The sequence below is a fragment of the Convolutriloba macropyga genome, chromosome 3, assembly GCF_964194025.1.
Source record: "Convolutriloba macropyga chromosome 3, txConMacr16.3, whole genome shotgun sequence".
NCBI classification, from domain to species: Eukaryota; Metazoa; Xenacoelomorpha; order Acoela; family Convolutidae; genus Convolutriloba; species Convolutriloba macropyga.
In genome coordinates, this window is record NC_134470.1 from 3,024,119 (window position 1) to 3,050,222 (window position 26,104).

At 37.3% G+C, this 26,104-nt stretch overlaps 1 protein-coding gene across 1 annotated transcript in view; it reads right to left on the reverse strand.

The window, feature by feature from the left end:
• Positions 1-9,037: 9,037 nt before the first annotated feature.
• LOC142335877 (ras-related protein M-Ras-like) overlaps positions 9,038-26,104 on the reverse strand; it is a 35,495-nt gene continuing 18,428 nt past the window's right edge. Inside the window, exons 2-6 of the mRNA XM_075384223.1 lie at positions 21,035-21,245; positions 15,993-16,146; positions 14,688-14,787; positions 13,901-13,980; positions 9,038-10,358 (exon numbers count right to left, since the gene is read on the reverse strand). Of these exons, the coding sequence (XP_075240338.1) occupies positions 10,280-10,358; positions 13,901-13,980; positions 14,688-14,787; positions 15,993-16,146; positions 21,035-21,239 (618 nt within the window). The 5' untranslated portion in view covers positions 21,240-21,245 and the 3' untranslated portion in view covers positions 9,038-10,279. The remainder of the gene's footprint in view (positions 10,359-13,900; positions 13,981-14,687; positions 14,788-15,992; positions 16,147-21,034; positions 21,246-26,104) is intronic.

Below are 26,104 nucleotides of genomic sequence, written 5' to 3' on the forward strand. Positions count from 1 at the left end.
TTGGGGAATGCTATTTTTTTTCGGTGGGGGATCCTCCTCATCAACTCTTGTCGTCCATATTGGTTTTCGTTTTCTTCGTGAAATTGGTACGAATACTTCCTTGTTTATCGCTGGTTCAATTGGAGCTTCGAGTTCACCCGCATTTGCTGCTTCATCCTCATCTTCCTCTTCTTCATCAGTTTCACTCTCTTCGTTTTGGGCACAGTTTATTTCAACAACACCACTTGTGACATTTTTGACATTTGATGGCCATGATATTTCCAATAGGGCAACTTGCCACAAACCTTTCGATTTGTTCAGATCTATGACTCTTGGTAGCAGATTCGAAAATGTTGCGAGGGTATTGTTGGGAAAAGTTTCAGTTGAGGAATTGGAAATAAGGTTCACAGTAAAAGTGCTTGCAGGTAATTTCATTCTTCTAAGAATTTAACAAGCTCAGACTCATGAAATCTTCCACTTATCTCTTCATTTGAGTCATTAGATACAATTCTATAGGTAGGGGGATCTAATGTTAAAACTTCTGTTATTCGAAAAACTTCGTGGCTAAACTATTTTGTATCCACGATGGAAGGTCTCAATTTTCCTCCGAATGCGTACTGTATCGCCTGTTTTAAATTTTGGTTTCTGGAGCCTACCGTTTAGGTTCAATGAGACAAGATAACTAGTGTGTTTGTTTAATACATTCTTCGGTGCTAGACCGGTTACTCGATTCACACGTCCGTTTATAACTTTAACAAAATTCGGAAGTTGGTCAACGTACTTTGTGGTGTGACTTTCGTTCATGTACTTGTAAATAAGAGACTTTAGAGATCGAATGTTTCGCTCTGCGAATGCGCTCTTTTTCTCGTTGTGAGTCTGATAAACAATAATTTTGTTTGCTTCACAAAAGTTTTTGAATGCTCCAAGAAATTCTTTTCCGTCGTCAACCCATACCCTTTCAGGAGATATTTTCTTCTTTCCTAATTTCAGCATTCTCTGGAAAGCTTTTTTTGTAGTTGATGCGTTTTTATCCTTCATGGGTTCAACTCTCAGATAGCGACTCAATGTGTCCACAGCTACAAGCAAATATCTAACGTTTTTATTTTCGCTGGCAATTGACTGCATATCTGCTAGATCTATAGACCAGATTTCGTTTATTCTGTATGACTGCACTTTGAGACGCAGAAAGCGCTGCCTGGCTTGTTTAAATTTTGTAAAAGTGGGGTTTGTTGCAAGGTAGTTTTCAACTGTTGACCTTCGGATGCCTGTCTCCTTGGCCAAGCGATCAACGCTGCCGTATGAACTGGGAAACCCAATACGTGTGTAAAATTTCTGAGCTTTTCTATAGTCGGCGTTTTCTGTAAGCGCCGACGATACTATTCACTCGCTTTTGCATTTAGTGCAAGTGAATGTGTTTTTATCATATTCAGAGGCATTTGCAAGTCCGCTGCATTGAAAGTGTACCCAACCACATATTGTGCAATAGAATAGAGGCCTTAATCTTGTACTTTTTCCAAGAAACTTTTTACATGATCCGCATTTTAGTTTCTTTTTGGAAGGTCCTGGGTGCCTTTCAATTCCGGCCTTTAAAAGCAGAAACCTAACAATAGTTGTATGGGCAAAGGTTTTTTTGAAGTTATTTAAAACATCGAAAGCCATGGGAGCTGCTGACCTCTGGTGTTAGAATGTTGTTGGGGTGCGCACGAGGCCGCTTGTTTTGCGCTCTTGTTTCCGACAAGGTGACTACCTATTTTCAGTTCCTTAAAAATATGGAGATCTTCCGAGGATATTTTTTTCGTTGGAAGCTGCAGGTTTATCAAAAATTCGATTAGGTCTGATGTTGAAGCACTTCCGTCGAAGTTACCATGCAGCTTTCCAGTGTTACCGTCTATGCTTATTAGTGTTGACTCATTTAAAAGTTTGATTATTGTCTTGCTGCGTTCAATTTTTCCTCCGCTCAAGCCTGATTTTGTTAGCTCATCAATAACACACTCAACTTGTTCTGTGGTTAATTGCGAAGCTTTTTGGGACGATTTTTTCTTTTCGTCTTCTCTCCCTGATTCCGGCAAATCTACTGACTTTGAGTTCAATGCTGATGCGATGCTCAATTGAGCTAATGTCTCGCTTTCGCCTAGATTTTTGTTCTGTAGAATTGCTTGTTTTGTACTTTCTTCTCCGGACGGTTGGGAAATTGCGGTGGTAGTAAGTTGTTTGTAAGTGTCTACTGAAATTAGTATGAATTCGTCGGCGGCTGACTGTGTCATATTGTAGACTTGAAGTATTTTTGAATCGGATCGTTAATCATTTTTAGTAGTCTGATCCCTTTGTCTGTTGACAGCAGTTTCTGCTTGCTGTTGATTTTCACACGTCTGTCACACAATATGGAAATAATTCTTTCGAAGGTATTAAATTTATTGATTGCTTGGTTGTCAAGGTTTAGAGAAACTGTTCCTTTAATGATGTTAAATACGCAGTCAATAATGAATTTAACAAACGTCTCGGAACAGTGGAGGAGAAAAAATTTTTGCAGTAATGGTTTAAGAGTTATAAAGAGATCTTAAGTACTCAGATGTTGTGAACAATTCATCAAGTTTGATTATGTTCTGCGGTGAGCTCGAGCAATAAAAAATGGTAACGTCGCTGTTGATCTGTGAACATAAACGCAGCTTCTCATCACATCGAGGATCTAAATCAATCAATAGGTGACCAAATGGTTTTGAGGTTGCTGATTTATATGCTGATAGTAAGAGAGAACGGCAACCCAACTGCCTCCCTAGGCAATCAATTTGAACAATGTCACGGGGGTTTTTCATCAACAGCATTTGAGTGACATTTAATTCTATTGTTTTTGCATTTTGACCTTTTTGATACAAATTGTGTTTGAAAATAATGGCGTGTTGGTTTTGATGTCTACCTGAGACAACAAGCTGAAGAAACTCTGCTTGATTGCATGCTTCATTATAAATATCATCAAAAATTAAAAGCTGCCTTTTTGTGTTTCCGCGGGACTTAAGTTGTTTCCAATTCAATCCCTGAACAAAGGTGATTTTATCACTTTTTGACCGCAGTTCATCATATAATGGCTGCCAATGCTGGTATATATACAAAATTATATCAAAACTTGGTTGAAATATTTTTTCATTAACTAATAGATCAGCAACTAACATTGATTTGCCGGAACCACTGGGTCCTACCACCATCATCAACAAATGTGGCTCGGTTGAGATTCTTTTAATCATTTTGGTGTAGGGATTATACAGCCCAAGCAAAAGGCCAAGACAGACCAGATATGAGGTTTGTTGTCACTATCATGATTAAAAACAAATAAATAAAGGATACATGATACAATTGAACCAATGAGCACAAATAAATGTATAATACAGAATACCAATGATCTTTCAACACTGCATCCAATCTTCCAAGGGGGTCGTTCCTGATCTTCTTTGTCAAAAATAATTTTGTTAGCTAATTCGATCGAACAGTCCGGCGAATCTGCCATTATTAGTTTGTATTGCGGCCGGGCACTTTTGGTGGCTTTGACTTGTTAGCCTCTTCAGAAGCAGACAAAAAGTAGAGAGCTAATTTGGCCGCTTCGGAAATTAATTGCAGCTCATTTAAAGTCAAATCTATTTCTGTTTGAACTAGTATGAATTTTTCATTCAATTTTTTCCAACATTGTTTCCTCAATACAATACTTGAGCTGTTGGTGTTTTGTATAACTTGAATTGCAGCTAACTTTGAAATATGCAAAGTGAATAGGTTTGGATCATAAGTTGTCATATCAAAATGGCATCTTCTGGAAAGTGTCTGACAAGAGCACTTTGAAAGCGGTCCAATGAATAATGCCGCTAATGTGACCCAATAGAAAATGGCTTGGAAAGTTTGAAATCATGTACATATAACCAGGGCCGGTTTTGTACTTTTCTTTCATAAAACCATAGGCGTCGTGAAAAATTGCATGCACTCGAAGGACTTTCGAATCTTTCAAGTATTCATGTAGTGCACTATCTCCCGGGCCTATAAGTCCACCATATGGAGCTAAATTGTCAACTGCATTGACATCTACTTTCGGATCTATGAGCATGCAAACTGCAATAAAACCATTTTTCGACTTTTCGTTTTGTGGAAACGCTCGAGAGACAAGCTTGAAATTACACAAAACTTTATTAATGTCAGCAGATTGGAACATGCCACTGATTTAAAAGGATATGAAATAGATAATGATCAAGTTATCTAATAGTTCTTATCTCGTGTTATCATGTTTTTTCTTTACTTTGGTGAGTCATTGGTTTTTTCCATAATTTCTTCATCCTCCGTTGCTGCATCCCAGCATTCCCAACATGAACATTGTGCATTTGTGAGTCCACAATGGACTTCAATAAACATTGAATGATCCGTTCGGTATAATGATCCCCAACCGGCTGCCAGAATGTCTACAAATGCCTCAATTGTGTCCTTGAATGGGGAGTCAGTGCTCCCGAGACTTTCAATTTTTGCAATTAGTCGCTTCTGGTACTCGGTTAATGTATTGATTTCGGTTCTGCGAGCTGGACTAGATCTCTCAATTTCCCACACCAAGTCCATTTGCTGGCTTCGCTTTGGTTTGTCTTCACCTAAAGAATCAGTGTTTCGTATGAACTCTTCGAAGATGTCTCCTCGTCTTGAAATCTCCGATACGTTGAATCGCAAGAACTGTTGATTAAATGTCTGAAAGGCGCTTTGGGGCACAAACACTCGTGCTCTGATTTCGTTGAGTACTTTGCTTTCATGTCGAATAAAGGACTTGATAGTTTTCTCCATGTGTTTAGGATTATCGTTTGAATGGACAATGATGTGCTGGTGCTCCGTGGAGATGTCATCACACCATCTGAAGGATGCACTTGGTTCAATTTTGTTGGGCTCATGGTTGACGACTGCAAACTGCCAATCGGTGAATTGGTCAATCCAATGAGCTAGGCCTTTCGGTTGTCGCTGAGCGGTCAAGGTTAACTGGGCATGTTCTGTTTTACGTCTCTTGACCGATAGGGACTCAACAGTTTGCTGAGCAGGAAGTAGAATTTGGGCACTGTATATAATGAATCGAAAGCTACTCGGTGGGTTGCTCAACATTTTTGTTGTGTTGCTATTGTAAGAAAAAGGCCTGTTTTATAGGCGGGTTTTATTTGCTTTTGATAAAAAAATTATCGAAAGAAAGATAATGGGAAAATTCCAAGACCTGCTCCGTCTCAGTGGAATTTTCTCAGTTGTAGTTGGAATCTGGTGGAAACTATGGGGCTTCGAAAAGTCAACCTGATTCAGTTGGGATTGCGAGCGAGGTTAACCAACTGAACCAAGTTGACTTTATTTTATGACCATATGTTCAGTTGAAATACTCACTTTATAATGTGTTAACAACCGTAACAGTTACGAATTATATTGCGTTCGAACCTTACAGCAGTTGGTTCTGGTAGTGCAATGGTTTAGGCATTAATCTAGAGTTGTTGAAGTGTAATTTTGACTTAGGTTCGAGACTGGATGGGAGGGATCCTAAAACTGTGCGGTAGACCCCCCTTTTTTCACTACTACTGGTTTAGTAAAAATCAGTCAGTAAAAATGAAAAACAAAAAAAAGTTCAAAAGTTGGGAAATGCAACAGAAGTCAAAGCTAAAATATAAGTAGACGGTGAAACACAGGACATTTGAAAACTGGTAACATTCTTCTAAATAGTCTTGACATCTCAGAACAAATCTCCTGTTATATGAAAACAAAAAAAAACAAACAAAAAAACAATACAAAATTGTAGATATTAAGGGTGCTACAAATCTCAATAAGGAAGTAACTTTCGTATTAGAATACAAAAACTTTAACATCAACTATTTCACTATATGCCCTTAGTTTGAACCCATCGAAGTTCAATACAAATTAAAATCACTTTCGGGTATGGATTCCTGACAGTACTTCGCCTTGAAAAATAGTTACTTCTCCAACAGAATTTTTGTGTTAAAGCAAAGAAATAATAGAGCATAGTAAAAAAAACTTCAGAATAGTTAAATACCTTTGAAATGCAACTAAGTTTGCCAAACTTGTCAGGTACTTTTGAACTGTTTTCAGTATTGCTGGGTGAAAGGACAAAAAATTAAAATGTTGGGGCTTCAACAAAAGTTTTACACGGAATATTTTTTGCTTCAATACACGTTTCTCCAGAAACTTTTCAGCAGGATCCAACCCCATTAATCTGAAATTCGTTCTAACATCAGAGTAAAAAACCAATAAACCAACAGTGCGCACTCATATCAAGTCTTTGTGGTCCTTATGAAGATAGCTGAATGAAAAAAGATGGATGATGAGAGAAACCTGTACACCAGCCAAAGGAAAAAATGAGAAAATAAATGCGCAAAAGAATACTAAGAAAACCACACGGAAACAATTAAGAACACAACAGCCGACCTATTGCCGGAAAATAGCTTCGTAGATCTTCAGTCTCAAAAAATATAGTAAAAAATTTCTCCACTAAAATTTTCTCTATTCCTTCAGTCAAAATTGCACCAACGAATGAACAAAAAGTAGATTTGAAGAGTGTGACGTCCTATAGTCCTAACATTCTTGAAGACGAAAAAACGTAGCAAGACAACTCCTGACACAATTCATTAAATACTCTACCTAGAAGGGACAAATTGATTGTGAAAACCACTGATTGGGAAAATCGATCAATTTTTTTTAAATAGCAATAGTTAAAGTCAAAGTTCTGTATGTGAGCGAAAACCCACACTCGAAAGCGATTTTTTTCAAACCCCGTTTTGTCACCCTACTGTGAAATTGGAGTGAAAAAATCCACGCTGCAAAATCACTCGATTTTTGCTCCGATTCCTGTTTCGGTGTGACAAAAATCATTTCTCCAACTTTACTTCAAAAATCATGAAAATGTGAGGACAGATCATTAATGTATCGATCATAACATGCATAACGGTTTCATAGACTCTGTAGAACTTCAAATGGTGTCATTAGGTCATGAAGAGAAAGTCGAAAAGTCAAATCGGTCGAGGGAAACTTTTGCATTAAAAAACAACTACCTGTAACCTGTAGAATACCAAAACTCCTCTTCGAGTCGTAAAAAGACCCACACGTTAACAATAACTGCTTCAAACTTCGGTCAAGAGCAATTAAAAGCAACAGACGAAATTATTTAAATTAAGGTCAAGAACTATACATTACAACTTACAGTCGTCAATGAGAGAATAGAGATCACACACACATTGTGATCAAAATCAACAGGTCAACATCCCGTTCATTTATTCAATTTGACATGAAACATATATGAACTGATTACTTCACAGTTGGTAAAATCAATATTCACATACCTATGTCATTTACATGTCAAACATTTGAACGGGGCAAAGGAAATGCCAGCAAGACAACGGGCAACATCGAGAGCTGAATATACTCTTTCTACGCTATATATGAAAAATTAGCCCTTTGAGAACTTTCGTATAAATTTTAAATGATATAAAGTATTTATTTTAAGGCGGAATATGATCGTCTATTTTCGTAATTTTTTACACCTCTACAGAAGTATATACATATATATTAATTGTCGTGGTCCAACTCGGCTTCCTATCAGTCTATAAAAAAAAACAGCACGCTTGTTTGTTCACACAGGCTGAAAAAAATTGTTAGGGGGTCAAATAATACGCTAGAATGATTAAATACACGTTATATAAAATCGTGTCCATAATTGACGTACTTTATACACTTCTACGAATTCATGTAGCCGATTTGTTCTGTTAATTCCTAGCGGAGTTTTTAGGACGGAATATAATCTAATGCCTCATGCAGTCCGTTACTCGACATGAAAGTCGATCAGCAAACTAGCATATTGCGAAATGTTTTTCCAAAACAGGTATCGAACACAGTCGTTCCAATTTATGACGTCCAATAAAACACAGGGGACTTCTGGTGCCATGTAATATTTTTAGGTCACCGGCTTCAAACACAGAGCTAGAAACTTGAACTGATGCTCTCAATCATGCACCCAATCAAGTTAATGCACTGTTGAATTATAGCGCAGTGATTGCAATAATCTGAGATGTTTTTGGGATCTATTCTTTTTCGCTCGCTCTTACTCCCAGGAAAATTTAAGATTAAACGAAGCAACATATTGATCTAATTCTGGGTGTAATTAAGCTCCGTGCGTTTTAGAACGCTTGACTGATTGCGTTTCAACTTAAAACTTTGATTTATATTGTTTAAAAACTGAAGTTATCGCAAATCAACGTCACAGATTCAATTTGACAAAACTCTCATTTTAAATCTGATGTTTCCTCTTTTATAATTTTAGTGTGGCACAGTGCTAAGCTTTAGGGCTTCTTTCCTTTGAGCGAATACGGTCATTTCATCCCAAATTTAATGTATATTGTATTTGTTCACATTTCTGAAGCGGCTAAAACGAGGTTCTCGGAGTCTTAAAAGGAAATTATACATCTTTGATCAGTTGTCGTGTAGCCAGTTGTGGTATGAAATTTGAAAAAATGCTCTACAAAATAATGAAGGGAAGCTGAAGTCATCATTCAAGTCAGGTCATGTAGCACCAAATTCAAGCCAAGTTACGGAGGAGGAGAGAAGAGATAGTCATCGGAGAATGTTATGCTGTTCAATTCCACATTACCGAATCGGATCTTTTCCGTTTGTGCCCCCCCCCCCCCCCCCAGTTAGTTGACCGACTACCCTTTAAGGGGGGGCTTTTTATTTCTAATTGACGTTTTTTAATCTGATTTAACACCAGAGGCTGCGTTGCGGTTTTCCTCAAATTTGACCGTAAAACAATGCAACGCTTATACCGAACAGCCATAAATAAGGATTAATGTACGCATTATAACTTTGTTAGATACAATTGCTAATGTCTTATTACTACCCCACCTTAACTTATTAATAAAAAATATCCATATTTCTTTACGTAGGTATTCGAATTTTCACGGACGGGTAAATTTGTGAACGGAGCAGCTAAATTTTATGTCAACTAATGTTAAATTAGGGAAATTATACTACAAAATGAAAGCACTGAATTGAAAGAAAATTGAACCCGCAATCTACAAAAAATAAACTGCCGGCTTTGACTGTTCATACTATCCAAATAATTTGAAGTAACATTAAACTTTATCCGAAATGTGCTAGAAAGACAAATGTTAAAGCAATGATATCAAATTTAATCGAAACTATAACAAACTATACAACGATAAAAGTAACAAAATAAATTCTTTAATTCTTCATAACTTACATGTTTCATGCCGTATTTTCATCACTTTCTCATTCGCATGAAGCTATGTAACAATTTGCATGTCCATCAATTGACTAGCAAAATTTTCAGATCTGCTGAAAAAAAGTGCCGCATAGTCCCCACATTGCAATTTTTAATCCCCTTATAATTTTTAGGTATTTCATCAAAAATTAAGCCCAGATTTTGAAATCAATTTTACACTACTATACTCATTATAATTTGGGCCGTTGAAATAAAACAAAAGAACTTCCAGGCAAACCCATCGTAACAAATTTCCATTGAGCTGAATAACCCGGACTATAGGGACTAATAGCGCCGTCAACTCGTTAAAAATAATTTTCCACGTTTTAACCTTTACAGACCTCTGTTTCCATTCCAACCTTTTCTTTCCATTACAGATCGTGTTAATATAACTAAAAATTTTCCCCACCAAAATTTCCCTCGCTTGGTTGAAACATATTTTGAGAGCATCGATTCCTTTTCCCTAATTATTGACCAACCAGAGAACTCGACTTCATATCTCTCTTAATTGCCAGTACGAGTTAATTTTCGTTAGGAATTTAAAAACGAAATCCAGGACAAAATGTTCAGAGATGGTAGAAAACAGAGAGTTTGATAATAGCACAGTTTTGAAGTATAGCTTAAGTGACTATGATGAAGTCACAGAGATAATCTGGCATTCGTCGAGAACCCCGTAGCCGTTCGAGGTCAGAATTTCCAAGTGACTTTAGCAGTCACGTAATTTTACTTGAAAAACGAGCTAGCAAGTTTGTTAAAATCTGGCGCTGTTGCATCTGGTACGAAGGAAAATCTGGCTCATTAAAACTTGCACGTTCGTGTTTCCATATATTTTAAGCTTCGAGCGTCTACTGGCTAGAGTAATGATAATTCTGTTTATCAGTTTACAATGATCAGTTTTTATTTCCATTCATTGGGTGCTTACGAATTGATTTGAGTGGTGGTTTTCAAGTATCGTGAGAGTGAATGACAAGCAAAGAAGGTAGCAGAGGTTGGAAGATAGAGTGAGAAAGAAGTTGTCTGTCTGTTTTTCTAAAGAATGGTGCATTTCACCTTCCTTCTCTTCTTTTTCTCATCTTTCTTCATCTCTTCAGGCGATTTAGGCTGCTTCCTGAAAACACGTCAACTTCTCATACAATGACTGACTGAAATAACAGAACAGAACCGACTACTGTCGGGCGAATTGCTATCAAACGACAGGCGAGCGGTTGGCTTTGTTAGTAGGTAGCTACGGTTTAGGGATGCTAGCTTAAGCTTAATTGAAGGGGCGTGGGGTGGGCGCGGTGGGGGTTTCGAGGGCGCTGGGTTGCGGGTGAAACGATGAGCATGGAGTAGCGCTGAGGGGGGGGGGGGTTGAAGGGGCATACTTATATTCTTAGAGTCTAGTTAGCCGAAAGGCTCTAAGAGAACTCAATACCCACCGGGGGTTACCTGTTTATCCGACAAAAAATCAGTCAAAGAAAAAATTGTATAAAGAAGACCACAGGACTAATAAGTTGCTACAGACTTTGTTTGATAGCAATTAAACATGACAATCTCGATAAACTGCTCCCAAAATGATTCTGTCATCATTGCCAGCATGAAATTAGAGCGCTGATCATTTACATGCATACATAACAGACAAACGTCTGACGCTCTCAACCAACTGGCTCGTGGGCTAGTTTTAGTTGTCGCTCGCTTACTTCTGAGCTTAGCCTCACTTTGCAAGGGCACAAAGGAGAGGGGACTAAAGCTACCAAAATAGCTTATTCATAATGAATTTGCCTCCTCAGCGGTTTCAGAGAAACCTACAGAGATTACCAGAACTCAAAAGCAACTTAAAACCCTCAGATTTGACCACTTTATCCAGTTTTAGGGAAAGTAAACCAATTTTTCTCTTTGATTAAACGGAGCGTTGACAATAATTGGGCTTAATCCACGACACAAATAAACAATGGTTTAGAATTTCTGATGCTCCTAATGATTGCCTGTATTTGGCCTAACCATCTCGAGTAACCAAGTTGATTATTTCAGAATATCTGAAATCCAAGAAAAAAAATTCAGGTGATGGAAAATCAGATCGGTTTATAACGTGATGATAGTACAAAAAGACCAAATAATTGGCGCGGATTCGTCCGAGAGCAATTAAGAAAAAAAAAACAAAATATAGTAGACAAATTGCCGAAAAATAGCCGCCATTGACTACCTCGACGTCATCGGGATTCAAACAGAAGAATAAAAGATAAAGATTGATATCCTAAATTTTTGAAATGTGTTAATTTTAATGGTGTCTAAAAAAGTTCGAATTTGTTGGATAGTGTGAATTAAATTGGATCTGCTCAATTGAGCTTAAGCTGAAAGATATTAAGCCGAATATCAAAACCAATTGTAAATTGCTCTAATTAGTTTTCTAGCTTTTGACTTGAGGACGAGCTTTCTCAGATAATCCAGTTTATTTGATTTCACTCTTTTGGCCCTGGTCGTAATTACTATATTGCAGGACTTCGTTGAATCACTTCCAAAAATTATTCATCAGAAAAGTCGCCTAAAAAGACAAGCATGACTAACTTATTTGCGACAAACTTTGTTTGAGAGCCATTTGAAAACCTTCAATATAAATTTAATTGCAATATCGAACTTTTGACAGCAAGTTGTAATTGATAAAAACCTCATTTGGGTATTAACAAAATTTAGATAGCTATGAAAACGATTGTCAAAAAAAGTCAAAGTTATCTCACCTTACTACCAATAATTTGACGCTCAAGAGACTCGAAAGATTGAAATTCTCAAAATAATTGACAAGAAACGGTACATAAGCATTACGTGAAAATGAACAAATTCAAAAACTTATTCAAAAAATACTTTTCCCGAACTGATGCACAAGAAGTTTACACAAGCCTTCTTGGCGGTTCAAAGTCGCCTAAAACTGCCCCTCACACAGCTTTGGTGATTTGCACACAGAGAGACTTGTAAAGCTCTACATAGAACTGTTTAGCGAGTTAATGCCCTCCGGGCCTAATTATCTTGATTTTGAGGACGACAAGTCAAATGGTCAGACAAAAAATGACAAAAAGTCGGTAATACAAAAAATCGCATTAAAAAAGACCAACGGTATTATTAAAATCGCTACAAACTACATTTGAGAGCAACGAACAATAAGCAATTAACAGAGCTAGAACTTTGAGATCAACCAAGTAGGCAATCATCAAATGTAAAGGCATGTCGGCGACATCAACTAACAATAAACGTTCCTCCAAATTTCAAACCGATGATGTAATACACCTTTGATAATCACATTCATCTCATTAACGAAAGCTCCCTAAATGATAAGCGCCCATTTTGAAAACGGCTATCATTCAGGGAGCTTTCGTTAATGAGGTGCATGTGATTATCAAAGGTGTATTACATCATCGGTTTGAAATTTGGAGGAATAGTTGATCTCGCCGACATGGGCGCTTGAGTGATCAATACAGTCAGCTTTTCTCAATGAAATCAGCATTCTCTATGAATTCAAATTCAGAAAAGGAACAACAATGGAGAATTTTCTAGAATTTTGGAGAAATAACGAAAACTAGGGCAAGAAACATGGAACCATGTAGATACATGTACCACCGACTAACTCGACATGAAAAATTACTCCAAAATCTATGTTCTGCGTAATCTTTCGAAATTCATCATCGCATCATGCATGATTAGAAACCGATAGGATCGAAATTCAAACCAACAATCTAATTCTCTATTGTTCCGATCTGGTCAAAGTTTATCATATACGTTTATCCAAATCCGGGTAATCATATAACTTGCTTTTGCTTTTAGCCTAATGAATTCACATTTATACCTCAAAGCGTCAGAATCTTATATCAAGACTGAATATCATAAAACCGCTTGACGCATAGTGAGTTCAAATTGGACTTGTACTTCAGACGATGGGTACAAAACCCGTTAGCAAATAGTCAGACAAAAAGATTGTCGTCCTTTCGTAATGAAACCAATTTCGCTAATTTCGACTTCTGATTACACCAATAACTCATTACCTTGTTCGGAAATAATCAAATCACTCAAAAATTTACGCCCAGTATAAACTGTCCTCGGAGTTAAATGAACAAACATATTACATTGTGTTTATAATTAATCTCCGAATTTTCACATGCATTTACACCACTTCATATGGAACATTAATCGATTCAAAAACGATCAACAATGGAGATATTCGGCGACTTGAAATGTCTAACATTCAACATGATTGTTTAAAATTCTTCAAAAGAAAATTTCCCCAGTGAGTCTGGTATTTTTATCGTCTAAGATCTGAGGCCGAATTTCTTCTAAGGTCTGACAAAAATGAACTTTTATCGTCTTAGATCTTATCAGACCTGATAAATTTCTTAATCGTGTAAGACCTGATAAATTGTTATAGAAAAACTTTGTCAGGTTAGACACTTTAAGAAATTTGTAAGATCTTACACGATAAAAATTGTCAAATGTCTGGGGTTCTCTCTAAAAATTTGATTTTTAAGATAAAGGCTCTGCAATTAATAGCCAAGAAGCTTAAATACATTTCGGAGGCAGAATCATCTGATGTTTAACAAATAATGATACAGGCTTTTCTTTTTTGTCAGGAAGAACGCGGTGGGTTGAAAAAGTACCGGGTCACAATCAGTTGAACAGACTGCTTACTTTATTAGGCCGACTAGATCGTGGAAAGCTTTGTCAACATTCACAGGCGGGTCTTTGGCACTTGTTTCGACATAAGGTATCTAAAAAACAAACAACACAAAAATCATTACAATACTACGGTTATCAATAGCATTTTTGAACGCGGTTTTTTTGAGCCGCGTTCCAGTATTTTGAAAAATATTTAAACCGCTTCCAGTATTTTGAAATATTTAAACCGCTTCCAGTATTTTGAAATATTTAAACCGCTTCCAGTATTTTGAAAAATATTTAAAACGCTTCCAGTATTTTAAAATATTTAAACCGCTTCCAGTATTTTGAAACGGCTTCCAGTATTTTGAAAAATATTTAAACCGCTTCCAGTATTTTGAAATATTTAAACCGCTTCCAGTATTTTGAAATATTTAAACCGCTTCCAGTATTTTGAAACGGCTTCCAGTATTTTGAAAAATATTTAAACCGCTTCCAGTATTTTGAAAAATATTTAAACCGCTTCCAGTATTTTGAAAAATATTTAAACCGCTTCCAGTATTTTGAAATATTTAAGCCGCTTCCAGTATTTTGAAACGGCTTCCAGTATTTTGAAAAATATTTAAACCAATGAATCAGTCGACAAGTGTGAACTATCTGGGTTAAAGAATTAGAAAACTGATAATTTTTCTGTCTGTTCTATGTTGCTTCTGTTAGTTGCACATTCAATAATTATGGTTCTTTCATATCTATATTTTGTTTTTCTTTGTGGGGGTGGGGGTGTGAGAGGAAAATGCTCTTACAAAGACACGAGGGTTACCTGTAGTTTGTTGGCCATTTCTTCTCCCTGGTTGCTGTATATCTTCCTTTGATGTACCAAATCGATCTTATTGGCCACCAAAATCATGGGACACGTGTCACTAAAGATTATAAAATCTTTCAAACATAAAACAACCCATTCAATGGTCAGCGCCTCGATAAAAAAAACCATTTTTAGGTTAGTTAAAGCTTATTTACTATTCACAAGATTAGAGTATTTTCTACTTTCACATATGCAGTTAAGGGTACATTTCTTTACCAACTTGACAGCAAACCAAATTTACCAATTGACACGGGTAGGGAGGAAAACAGGCGACCTGATTGGTTAATCATTTGCTAATCCTGCGGTCAACTTTTTTTTAATCTTCAAAAATGTAAATTTAAAGTTATAACCACAACAAAAACATTTGGTTAAATATTTACATTTTCAAAATGGCCTCGTAAATATATGAATAGTTTGGTCTTTATACTTCAGTAGAAAAATTTCCTAAAGCCTCTTACTTGTCTATCTATTTTTACGACGCTTTAACATACACATCGGTTCGCGCAGCGGTCTGAAAAATACTATTTTATTTTTCGAACAGAAATCAAAATTCTGGTCATTTGATAATCTAAACAAAATATAATTTATCTGGCGTGTCCTTCAATGTGCTATGAAAGCATTCACTACTGATAAATAAAGCACTGCATATTTTTACAAGAATCTTTATTGCAAGCTCTTACAAGATTCAAATAAGTCAGAGGAGTTCTAAAGATATTTTAAGAAAGAAACCAACATTAAAAAACACGTAATATTTTTAAGTTCTGTTGATCATTTAGGCATCATGTTGCGTTTTATAGTTAATGAAATTCATGAATTATTCATGAAAATATTTTCATTTTTTCAATTTTTTCATTATTGAAATTTTTCAAGAATCTGACAAAATTTGTCTTCAATGTCTTAACATCTGAGATGTTTACTCGCTGATAAGATAGCGTTCAAAGGCTGCATAAATTCTCGAAAAATCCATTTCATAGATTCTTACAAGATACCGGTTCAAGTCAGTATTTTTTACGATAAATACGAGGTTATTAGTGTACCTTTATAACAGAAATGTCCGTCTAAGAGACCTCGCTATGGTATCGTCCTATCCAATGCAATAATTGAATCTTAATCTTATTTGAACGTGCGTTCAATTTGACAAAAATATAAATTCTCTCTTAAATTTTCAAAATTTTAGGATTGCTTTAAATCACATTGGGTGGTGCACCTTCAGCAGCAGTTACTGAGTTTGATGAGGGAGCGAGATAGAGAGCAATGACTTACACGTCCTTGACGCGTAAAATCTGTTTGTGAAGGGGAGGTATGCCGTCTAAACTGGAGTGATCAATAACCGAGAAAACGAGCATGAACCCATCCCCGTTCCTCATAAATTGCTCTCTCATAGCACTGTAGTCCTCCTGACCCGCCGTATCTAGCACTAAAACCACACTACCGCTCATATAATAAATAAAACACAACCTTACCGTGAAATCTTTCCAGGTATCGTCAACAATAAAATTGGTCTATTCACAATCAACAAATAAACTAAAGCATATAGATTAATCATTCTGGACTGGAGAGGTAAATTAAAAGGGCGGGTCTGAATTTCCTGTTTTTGTTGTAAAGCTACCTATATTTCTCGAATAGATATCGATCACAATAAACCATATTCCAACATAAAAAGGCCAGACTTGTACAAATTAAATTACGGAAGCCAGGCTCTAATGCCTTCTCCTTTCGAATTGAAAAATTTGCAATAATTTAGCATCATAACGAAGATTAACTCAATGGCTAATCTCAGAGAAAGATGCAAAATATAATTAACAGAATGAAGCAGAGGTCCACCGTTTCGTGTCTTTCCCAATAACTAACCCTCCTAGAATTTTACGGTATTTGTGGGCGAGGTGGCTATGCCCACAAAGTCGCCGTTCTCTAATGCAAACGACCATTAGTCTTTTTATACGTAAATTGAAACGATTTCTGTGCGTATTCTAATAATTTAAATCCGTATTCAAATACTCTATTCTGATTGGTTAATATTCTCTCGCTTTACTCAGTAACATTTTAGTATAAAATAAATGGCGCCCTTATTAATCAAAAAAGGAGCCAAAGAAACTTTTAACAACAGAGATTAAGATATATGATATACAGACTCAGACATACCCTAAATATCGAGCAAAATCTGATTTTAGGTGTTGGTCGTTACAGATATGAAGGACTGCTGAGGCTTTTGATCAACCAGTGAGGATAAATTAATTCGCAGAAGAAGTGATCTCTATCGTACCAAGTAATTCAACAAAGTGGAGAAACAAAAAGAATATGAAGAACGGCTTCAATGTTGCACAAGAAACGAGCACAGAAAAAGAAATAAAAGCAATAATATTGGGGAAAACCAGGCGGCCTGTAAAGCATATCAAGACCGTCGATCAAGTGAAATACGCAAAATATGAAACATCAAAGCGGGTCCAGGAAATAAACCCCACAAGAAAAAAACACCTAAATTTAGATAGGCAATAAAAATAAACCCTCAAGGAAAAAACCCACAATTATAAAATTGAATTTCGTTCGTGATAACTTGTTCGGTTGTGGTAGTTTCATATCAAGTCGCACGGGCCGCTAATACATGCCCATCCAATTGTCAAGTTTTTTGTTTAAAAGGTATAAGAAATTCCCTCACCAACACTGGGTAAATATTGGCTGGTCCGCGGCCCTCCCAACTCTACGTCTTCATAAAGCATTTCGTATTTTTTAAATGTATCACTAAAATTATTATATATATAAACATCAGCCGAGGAGTTAAAACAAAAGACATACAGCATTAGAAAACAAACAACTAATGACGAAAGTAGATGAGTCAAACTAACAGCCTCCCTTCTTCAAACACAGCTCCCATCGAAGCATCAAAAAATTAGCGCCGCCTAAGCGTCCTTGACCCGCGAATGCAGAGGATTGAACTCCTCGGGAGAGCAACGCTGATTTTTGTCCTTAGATATGATATCAGCGTAGCTGTCTTCTTTTTGCGAAGAGAGCTTTGATGCCAATTGCTTCAGCGCTTTTGAAGCTGATGGGCCAACTCCACCAGTGCATACGAAGACAAGCGGACAAAATGTTGCTTTCTCAACCCCAGTTATTCTTTGTTGATACTTGTTCTTTTTGATAGATTCATGAAGCTTGTAGGCTTCGCTACTGCTTTTAAGGCAACTTTTGGCCAGCGGGTTAAAAATTTTTATCAAAATAGGTTTTGTTGAAACTCGATTCCCAAAGTCCGTTGGCCTTGATATCTAATCTTGCATCATCATCAGTTGTCGTTGATTTAAGAGCAAAGATTTCCCCTTGCAACGGCTGAAGATGAGGTTCGGTCTGAACATCATGACAGACATCACTTAAAACGTTCCCAATGGAATCGCGGAGTTCATAATGTCTCGTATGCGTGTATCCTCCTTTCGGACAGTGGAGGGCATGTGCAACAGTGAAGTTTTCATTGCATGCGCATAGTGATGGCATCTTCACTGGGTCCCAGCCATAGCGAAAGGCAATGACATCACGAAACTGGCTTTTTTGTTAGGTCAAAGTGATGTCGCTTCAATGGCTTCATTTCAACCATCTTGATGCTCCCTTATCACTAGCTAGGTCAACTGAGCAAATTTGGTTCTTACTCAATTCGCTCTTAATTTTCGTCTTTTCTGATTTGATAGCAAGCTCTTTCCCTTTTTTTCTTGTATGATCTGTTGTCAATTTGGTTCGGCTTCGGGCAAAGATAAGGGACTTGACAGTTGAACTGATTGTTCATATTCCTTAGAGCGGCATTCGGAATTAAGGATGTTCAGGCCGCCCTCACTTATCGGCAACGAGAACATGTTCCAGTGTTTTTGATTGTACAAGGGATTCTGTAAAAGATTAGGTAATAGCCCATCGTTGACTGATATCTCACATTCTCTTAAAAGGTCTTCAATATTGGGTGTTGTACGTGCTAAGAAGGTCAATTAATGCTGAACCGATTAAGTGAACGATTTATAAACATCTTTGAGATGAAACATTGGCATGAGCGGCCAGCTTTTTCAACAGCGATTTCTACTGTTTTAGTGATCTTTCTACAAATTTCTACAAACCGTCAACTATTTCCACTTTGTCGTTAACAAACAAAAATCTGCTTCGCTTTCTCAAAAAGATGGTCTTTAGTAATCATGTGGCCTTTGGTAAGATGATAACCGAAAGCAAGGCCATATTTTTTCAATGAGTCAAAAAGCTTTTCCAAGTTATCAAGAGAGCCGACGCGTTGCCATCATCCGCATACCACTTGTGAACAGTGAAGCAATCGTCAAGAAGTTCAATTAGGGAGATAATGGCAATTCCATACATCGGCATCGCAAGGGGGTCGCCTTGGGTTGTACCTTTCTGAGAGAATATTGTTTGTCTGTTGATGGACAAACTTGATGGTTCACGATATGAATTACATATAGAATGATAGAGAGGACATAATTTCTGGATATTTCGTAAGGCAAGATCCCGGTTGAGACTATTGAAAGCGTTTTTTACGACAATAAACAAGAACGCCTGCGAATCTGTGTCTTTAAAAGCAGCTCTCAAAGAAAGGATTGCATATTCAATTCCTCCTTTTTGACACATACATAGCTGCTGATCACCACCTAATATCTTAAGGTCGGCATTAACGCATTTGACCCAAGTTCTTCCAATAATGAGGACTTCCCCCAATTCCTATCGGTCGCACACCAGGGCATTTATTAAGAGCTATCAACCGACATGAATTATATGGAAGGAGGAAAGTCAAATGAGATGTAGCCATGCGTACTGCTAGTTTAGCAAGTGTTTTGCATAGATCAGTTGAGGACGACTTAAAGGAAGTCAGAAGCGTTCGCCATTCGTTGGCATCAAGACCGGAAGGGCCATGACTCCCATGCGTCTTCAGGTTTTTGATGTCAACTTTGTCAGTTAAGGGAGCCACCTTTCGAACCAGCCAGAGGGAACAAGCCAGAAAGGAAACCACATTTCGCTTCTTCTGTAAGACTTCAAATGGCATTGGACATTTTTCCTGTTGACAAGTGTTTACCAAATTCTTTGTATTCATCAAAAGATCGTTTTGGTTTAGTTCTGCTCATACGTTCCTGGATAGATTTTGCTTCAAGAAAAAGGGAATCTATGTACCACTTTATACATTGATCTAACCGTCTTGCAAGGGTTTTGTTATTTGAGGCGTCATCCTCCAATTTTTTTAAGAAATAACAAGATGAGGCATCACCATTGCGCAGTACATTGCCATTTCCGCGTTAGAACCATTTAAAGTGGCAGACAGGATTTCATCCAAGGTGTCGGTGAACTTAAGGCCTGTCTTATTTCTTGGCAGCGTAAAAAAGATTGCTTTCCGATTGAACAACTTGTTTGTAGACGTTCTTCATGCGCTCTTTTTTTGCTTTCCTCGATGTTGAGCCAGTAACTGCAGGGTTCAGGACAGGTTTCCCTAGACGCTTGGGATGTCTGGCTATCGGCCGCTGCATGGCTTAGAATTGTTGCCTTTGAGGAGATTAGAGTTTCTTTCGTTTGAGTAACTCCAAACCCCTCCACCCCAGAGATGGTTTGAACATTTTAAGCAGTGTGAACAATTTGAGACGAAATTCAACGCGTACACCGAGTAAGCAGGACGCCGATCTAGCCAAATGGTCGTCTAGCAGAGTGAGAAAAAATGAGAAATGAAGCCGAAAAATTCCCATTCGCTGGTCAGTTTTTACTGCATTGTATAAAACCCAATTTTCAGCGTTTTTTAACAAAATTTTGAATAAAATAGCACAACAAGTTTGACAACCTTTACCAAGAAGACGCATATGCCTACAGTTGCAGAAGTTGTTCTTTATGCAGCACTTAATCTCGGACATTTCAACTAAGGAAAAAATTAACAGGAATCCGAACATTAAATTTGCAGAACCAACAGTAGCCTACTATACAATTACTAATCAAAACTGAAAAAAATTCTTAACAGCAGCACAAAATAGGAAATCTAAATGACCTATAAAAAAAGGTGAAATACTAGATGTTGAACTCAAAACATCAAAAATGACATTTTGCATTTCTCTCAAAATGAGCTCGTCCTTCACTTATTAGACTTCAAGCCTTTCAAACCTAGTGCGGTCTCAAAATTGGCGCGAAAGGCTGAATTTTGCGAGCCTCTTAAAAATCCTAGCAATCATCTGTGGCTTTAATGGATAAAATTGTGATGCATCAAATAAAGTCGTGCACACAATTAGTAATGATACTGTTATACATTGCTCCAGTACTACATGCAGCTCCAATGTTCAGAACCATAATATACGTACCATCAAGGATACACCATTCGCCCTCGATTTCTTTATGTTGGATAAAGGAATCCTCGATTGTTGGATCATAATCAGCAACGAAATGCTTTTGGAAATACTGGATAGTTAAGGCAGATTTACCCACACCACCAATGCCAACCACGACCATCTTGTACGTTGGCAAATCTGTGCCAGCACTTACTGGCGGCGGCTGTGCAGCAGACATTACAATCTGTAACAATAGCTTCAAATTTTCATGAACCTTGATTTTTGACAATAACTTAGTAATCTCTATTTTGCTACCAATCGGCCCTTGGATAGTAGCCGTTTACCGAAGCCCATAGTCAATCGTCTCCTCAATAGGAGCAGTGGTCGAAGAAGGAAGGCTGTTACTACAACCTTACCTCTTATTTTACTAAGTTTGTCAAATTTCGGCCATCCGTCCCAAAAGTTTAACAATTCGCGTCTTTCAATACACCGCGACCCAAACTGTCTTAGTTAATGAATTTTCCCTTTCCTTTTTTAACTCTATGTCAGAAAGGAAAAAGGGGGGATGATCAAGCTATGGGCGGAGGCATTACGAAACATCACGGCAGCGTATTTAATTCAAGAAATTTTATTTATTCTGGTGATATACCTAACTTTGTGTATTCTTAAAGAAACACCGAAGCACCAGAAAGGGACCAAGGTACCTCCTCTAGGCAATAGTCCCACAGAAGCTAGAAGACCCACAAAAGTTACAGATAAGATGAGTATAAAAGAAAGAAATCTGAACTCATACTAGAACAAGGTATCGAATACATTCTTCATTAACAAAACTTTGAGATGATCTATGGAACGTTTTAATGATTTTGCGTCTCCGCAAACAGGATCAACAATAAAGCCATTACTAATCAAGTAATTCAAAAGAACGCATCCTCTCCAGGCCAATGAATTCTTATCTGAGTCTTTATTCAGGCCTGCTTTCTTAAAGAGGCCAGATGAGACGCTCCTCGCAGTAAGGCAATCTTTCAAGTCATGCTGATAAAGGCTGTTCAGATACCAAGTGGGCAATTCAGCGTTGACCGATTTCAAAACAAACTTCAATAATTCCAGAATGTATAAATCGTATACACTTAGAATAGAAGAATCTGAGAAGAGGCAGGATACACTTTCTCTCTGTTTTCTGAAAAAAACATCAACTTAAGCAGTTTTCTCTGAACCATATAGATCAAACCTAACTTAGATGTTATACATCCATAGATTAAAAGCCCATATCAAACTATCGGTTCGATAAAAGAACGGTAATAGACAATGACAACGTTCCTACCCACGAACTTCCTGATTCTTGCAACCGCAAACACATGCTTTGACAAGCGTTTTACAACCTTATCAACATGAACTTCAAAGGAAAGTTTCTGTCTAAATAGACGCCCAGGTACTTCAAAGAATCTGAGTTTTTCAACCTTTCATTCTCAAGCCTAATATCTGTCATGGGTTCAGAGAACCACATGAGTTCAGATTTCTTAACAGTCAAATATGAATGATTACAAGTGATCCACTTTTCCAGGCAAACAATGTCAGAACTAATGCCTCTGTCATCCAGAGTTTCTGCAGAGTACATAAGTGTTGTATCTTCCGCAAACATATACATGTCAAAATATTTGCAACTATTAAAAAAGTCATTCGAATATATAATGAAAAGTAGAGGGCCGAGTATTGATCCTTGAGGCACTCCGCTACTGATTACTTTGAAATCTGAGAACGCTCCATTGATGAACATAGTCTGTTGTCGGTTCAAAAAATAACTGCGAAACGAACTCAAAATGACTCCTCTACAACCTTAATTTTCCAGTTTCTCAATCATCAAATCATGATTAACGGTATCCAATGCCTTACTAAAGTCAAGGAAAATATAAAACTGTTTGACTGGCATGTTAAATCGTAGTTTCTCAGCTATATCTGTGATTGCCAATAGTGTACTACTTTTAATTCGAAAACCGAATCATTTTTTAATTAATCGTTTGTTCATAAAGCTACACAATCTGGCATACATAGCTCGTTGGAAGACTTTGCTAACAACAAGCAAGACTGATGCTGATCGATAATTGCTCACCTCAATCATTGAGCCTTTTTGAAAGCAGAGTTACCCGTGCTTTTATGAGACAATCTGGAAAAGTTCCTCGAGAAAACGAAATCTATATAAGTGCAGTTAAGTGTGCCAAATCACTGGAAGCATAGATTTCAATTTTTTCACGGAGATACAATCGAGTCCAGTTGATTTATTAGCGATAATGGCGGTAACTGTTTTCTCTACCTCTTCATCACCCACTGGAAAAAGAAACATTGACTTTACGGCCGGTGAAAATTTGGATTTCCTCCAAGTCTGATCAGGTTTTTCCAGTTTATTGCCAGCATTCTTCGTGAAAAATTCACTGAACAAATCAACTACGGTCTCACCATCATCAACAGAAGCGCAAACTTCGCTTTGAAGTGGGATTTATTTGCTCCTACCGGTTTTCTGGTTATTTCGTTGATGTCTCGGAAGATATTGCCCCTTCTTGTTGAAATTGTACGCAAGACCCTATTATTAATACTGGCGTTTCTTTTTTACTAACAGCTTATAGACCACTTTCCTGGCCATTTTGATTTTCGGAAGGAATTTTGAAATTTTCCTCGGCATTTTGAACTTCCTCGTTCTTTGTACTATTAATCGCTAAACTTCATTATCAAACCAGGGTACTTTTTTCCTACGGGAAACTATTGTCTCTATTGTTCTATAATTCCGGATGACAAACACAAGAACATTATTGAAAGACTCCATGTTAACATTCGACACATCATAATACTCTACACTAGAAAGCTGCCTTTCGAGACGAAGCAACATTCTGCTATGATAAGCTTCATTGTGGAGAAAACTAATGCGTTGCTTTCGCAAGCTTGATCAATTGCTGCAAACTTCATTGGGCGTGGTGACGGATGCAGCGTAGTGATCGGTTATAGTAATTAGATTAACTGTGTCACTCGGAAACATATTTCTATTCCATATTATATTATCAATCAGAGTGGATGATCTCTCACCGATCCGGGTGGCTTCAGCAATTATTTGTTCCACACCGTGATTTATGAGAATATTAGAGTACTTTTCGGTTAGGCTGTTTTGCTTGACTAGATCGATGTTCATATCACCCACTAAGTATAGGCAATCAATATTTTCAGAGTATTATTCCAGAAAATTATCAAGGTCCACAATGAATGTTGCCTTAGAGTTGTATGGCGAATTATTAACACAGTCCACAAAACAAACGATTTTTTAAAAAAAAGTTTCGTACATTTCAGCAGTAAACTGTTTTCAAACTCTGTATCAAATACTACAATACTTCAGCTTTAATGGAATCAAGCACATATATACCAGTGCTTTGATGTTTGCTAACGTGACAACGGTTGAAAAATGTGTAACTATCAATCTTGAAATGAGTTGCATTCGATCTGTCCTCCAAACAGGGCTCAAGGAGACAAATGATAGTATAATTGAAGTTTTTGGTGACATGATATTGAAGTTCCTCAAAATGATTTTTTAAAGACCAAATGTTGACATGGAAAAAAGTATGGTTACTCAAGGTAGAATTACTACAACAACCAACACGATGAGTATTTTGAGAAGAAAGAGAAGGATCCCTTACTGAGAAAGATTGTTTGCTTGGTCTAAAGCACTCTCGAAATTTTTAGGAAAACCTCTTTGAACATCATACAATGCGTTTAGCACCATTTTTAAATAATTCGAATTATATACAATAACCTTTTCACTCACCGAGTGGGCAGATTTGATGGTAGGATCTCTGCGCACAGAAAATAGAATTGCCGAACGCAATGGTGTGACATCATCAGTGAGATAATTTTTATTTTCTCTTCGAACAAAACAAGCAATCAAATGTCGCTTACCATCTTTTCTGGAAGGGAGCCGATGACATACGATGGTTTCGTCCCTTTTCAGCTTAACGCACACTAACCTGCCACCTTGATCACCTCCTGGTATAGACCCTCGATGCTACCTCCATCGTCTAGCCCAACATTCTTCACATTTTCTCTCTTCCGTTTTGTTTAATTGCATCTGCCTCGAAACTTGCTTGTCCCTCCAGTACTGGGGAACCTACTTGACTGCTCCTCTTTGAGACCTTGTGAGCACAAAACCTGCAAAGAAATGGCGGGGCCAAGAAGTTCGTTGAGATGCGCTCTGGGAGCCAGATCCTCGACCAAACAGTGCACCCACTCCCGCTAAAGCCATCACCAGTGCACTCCACCATATGATAACTCCCATTCTCGTCAGCAGCTTGTGTTGAGTTCTTTGTGTCGCGAATCATCGTTCAAGCCTTCTCTGAAACTATTCAACAATTTTATCAAAACAATTTAAAAAAGGAACGCATTGTATTTTTCCCTTACAGCAATATGCCAGGCTCTAGCAACAGTGTCAAAAGGTCGAAATATTATTGTGACGACTGTTCTCCAATCGGTTTTTTAGCAATCTTCTTTAATGGCAAAAAACAGGGGTGTGATTTACCCAATGGCCGGAACAGTGAGCCCCCACTATGAAACATCACAGCAGCGTATGTAAATTTACTGCAAAAATACCTGCTCATAGCATCGTCAAACAGAGAGTAATCGCAATGTATTTGTATCCAAGGTAATCGACCTAAACTGAATAAAATAGGTTCTTTTAGCATTGTCTACTGAGTGAGCAAAAAGGATCTCCGTTAAATGAAAAGGTTCAACCTCAATGGTTTCTCTTGTACGAAGAAAGAATTGCTCTTTATTAGCCTCCCGTGCGCAATAGTTCATATCTTAAGCACTTTTTTAAAAAGCAAAGTTAGAAGTTAAATTATTAGCAAGATTTTTGAAAAAGAATATTTAGTTTAAATAAATTAAGATTCAATAGAGTGGTTAGCTCTGATGGTAGGTTTGGTGTCCAATGAATGAATTCAAGCCTCGCTTTGATCGGTACAAAACATTAGTTCTGTCATTAAGGTAAATAAAAAAATCGACAAGGATATGTCAATTTGGTTGATTTGGCACGAAGCCCGAGCGTTGTCTAATCAAATGTCTATATTCATTTCT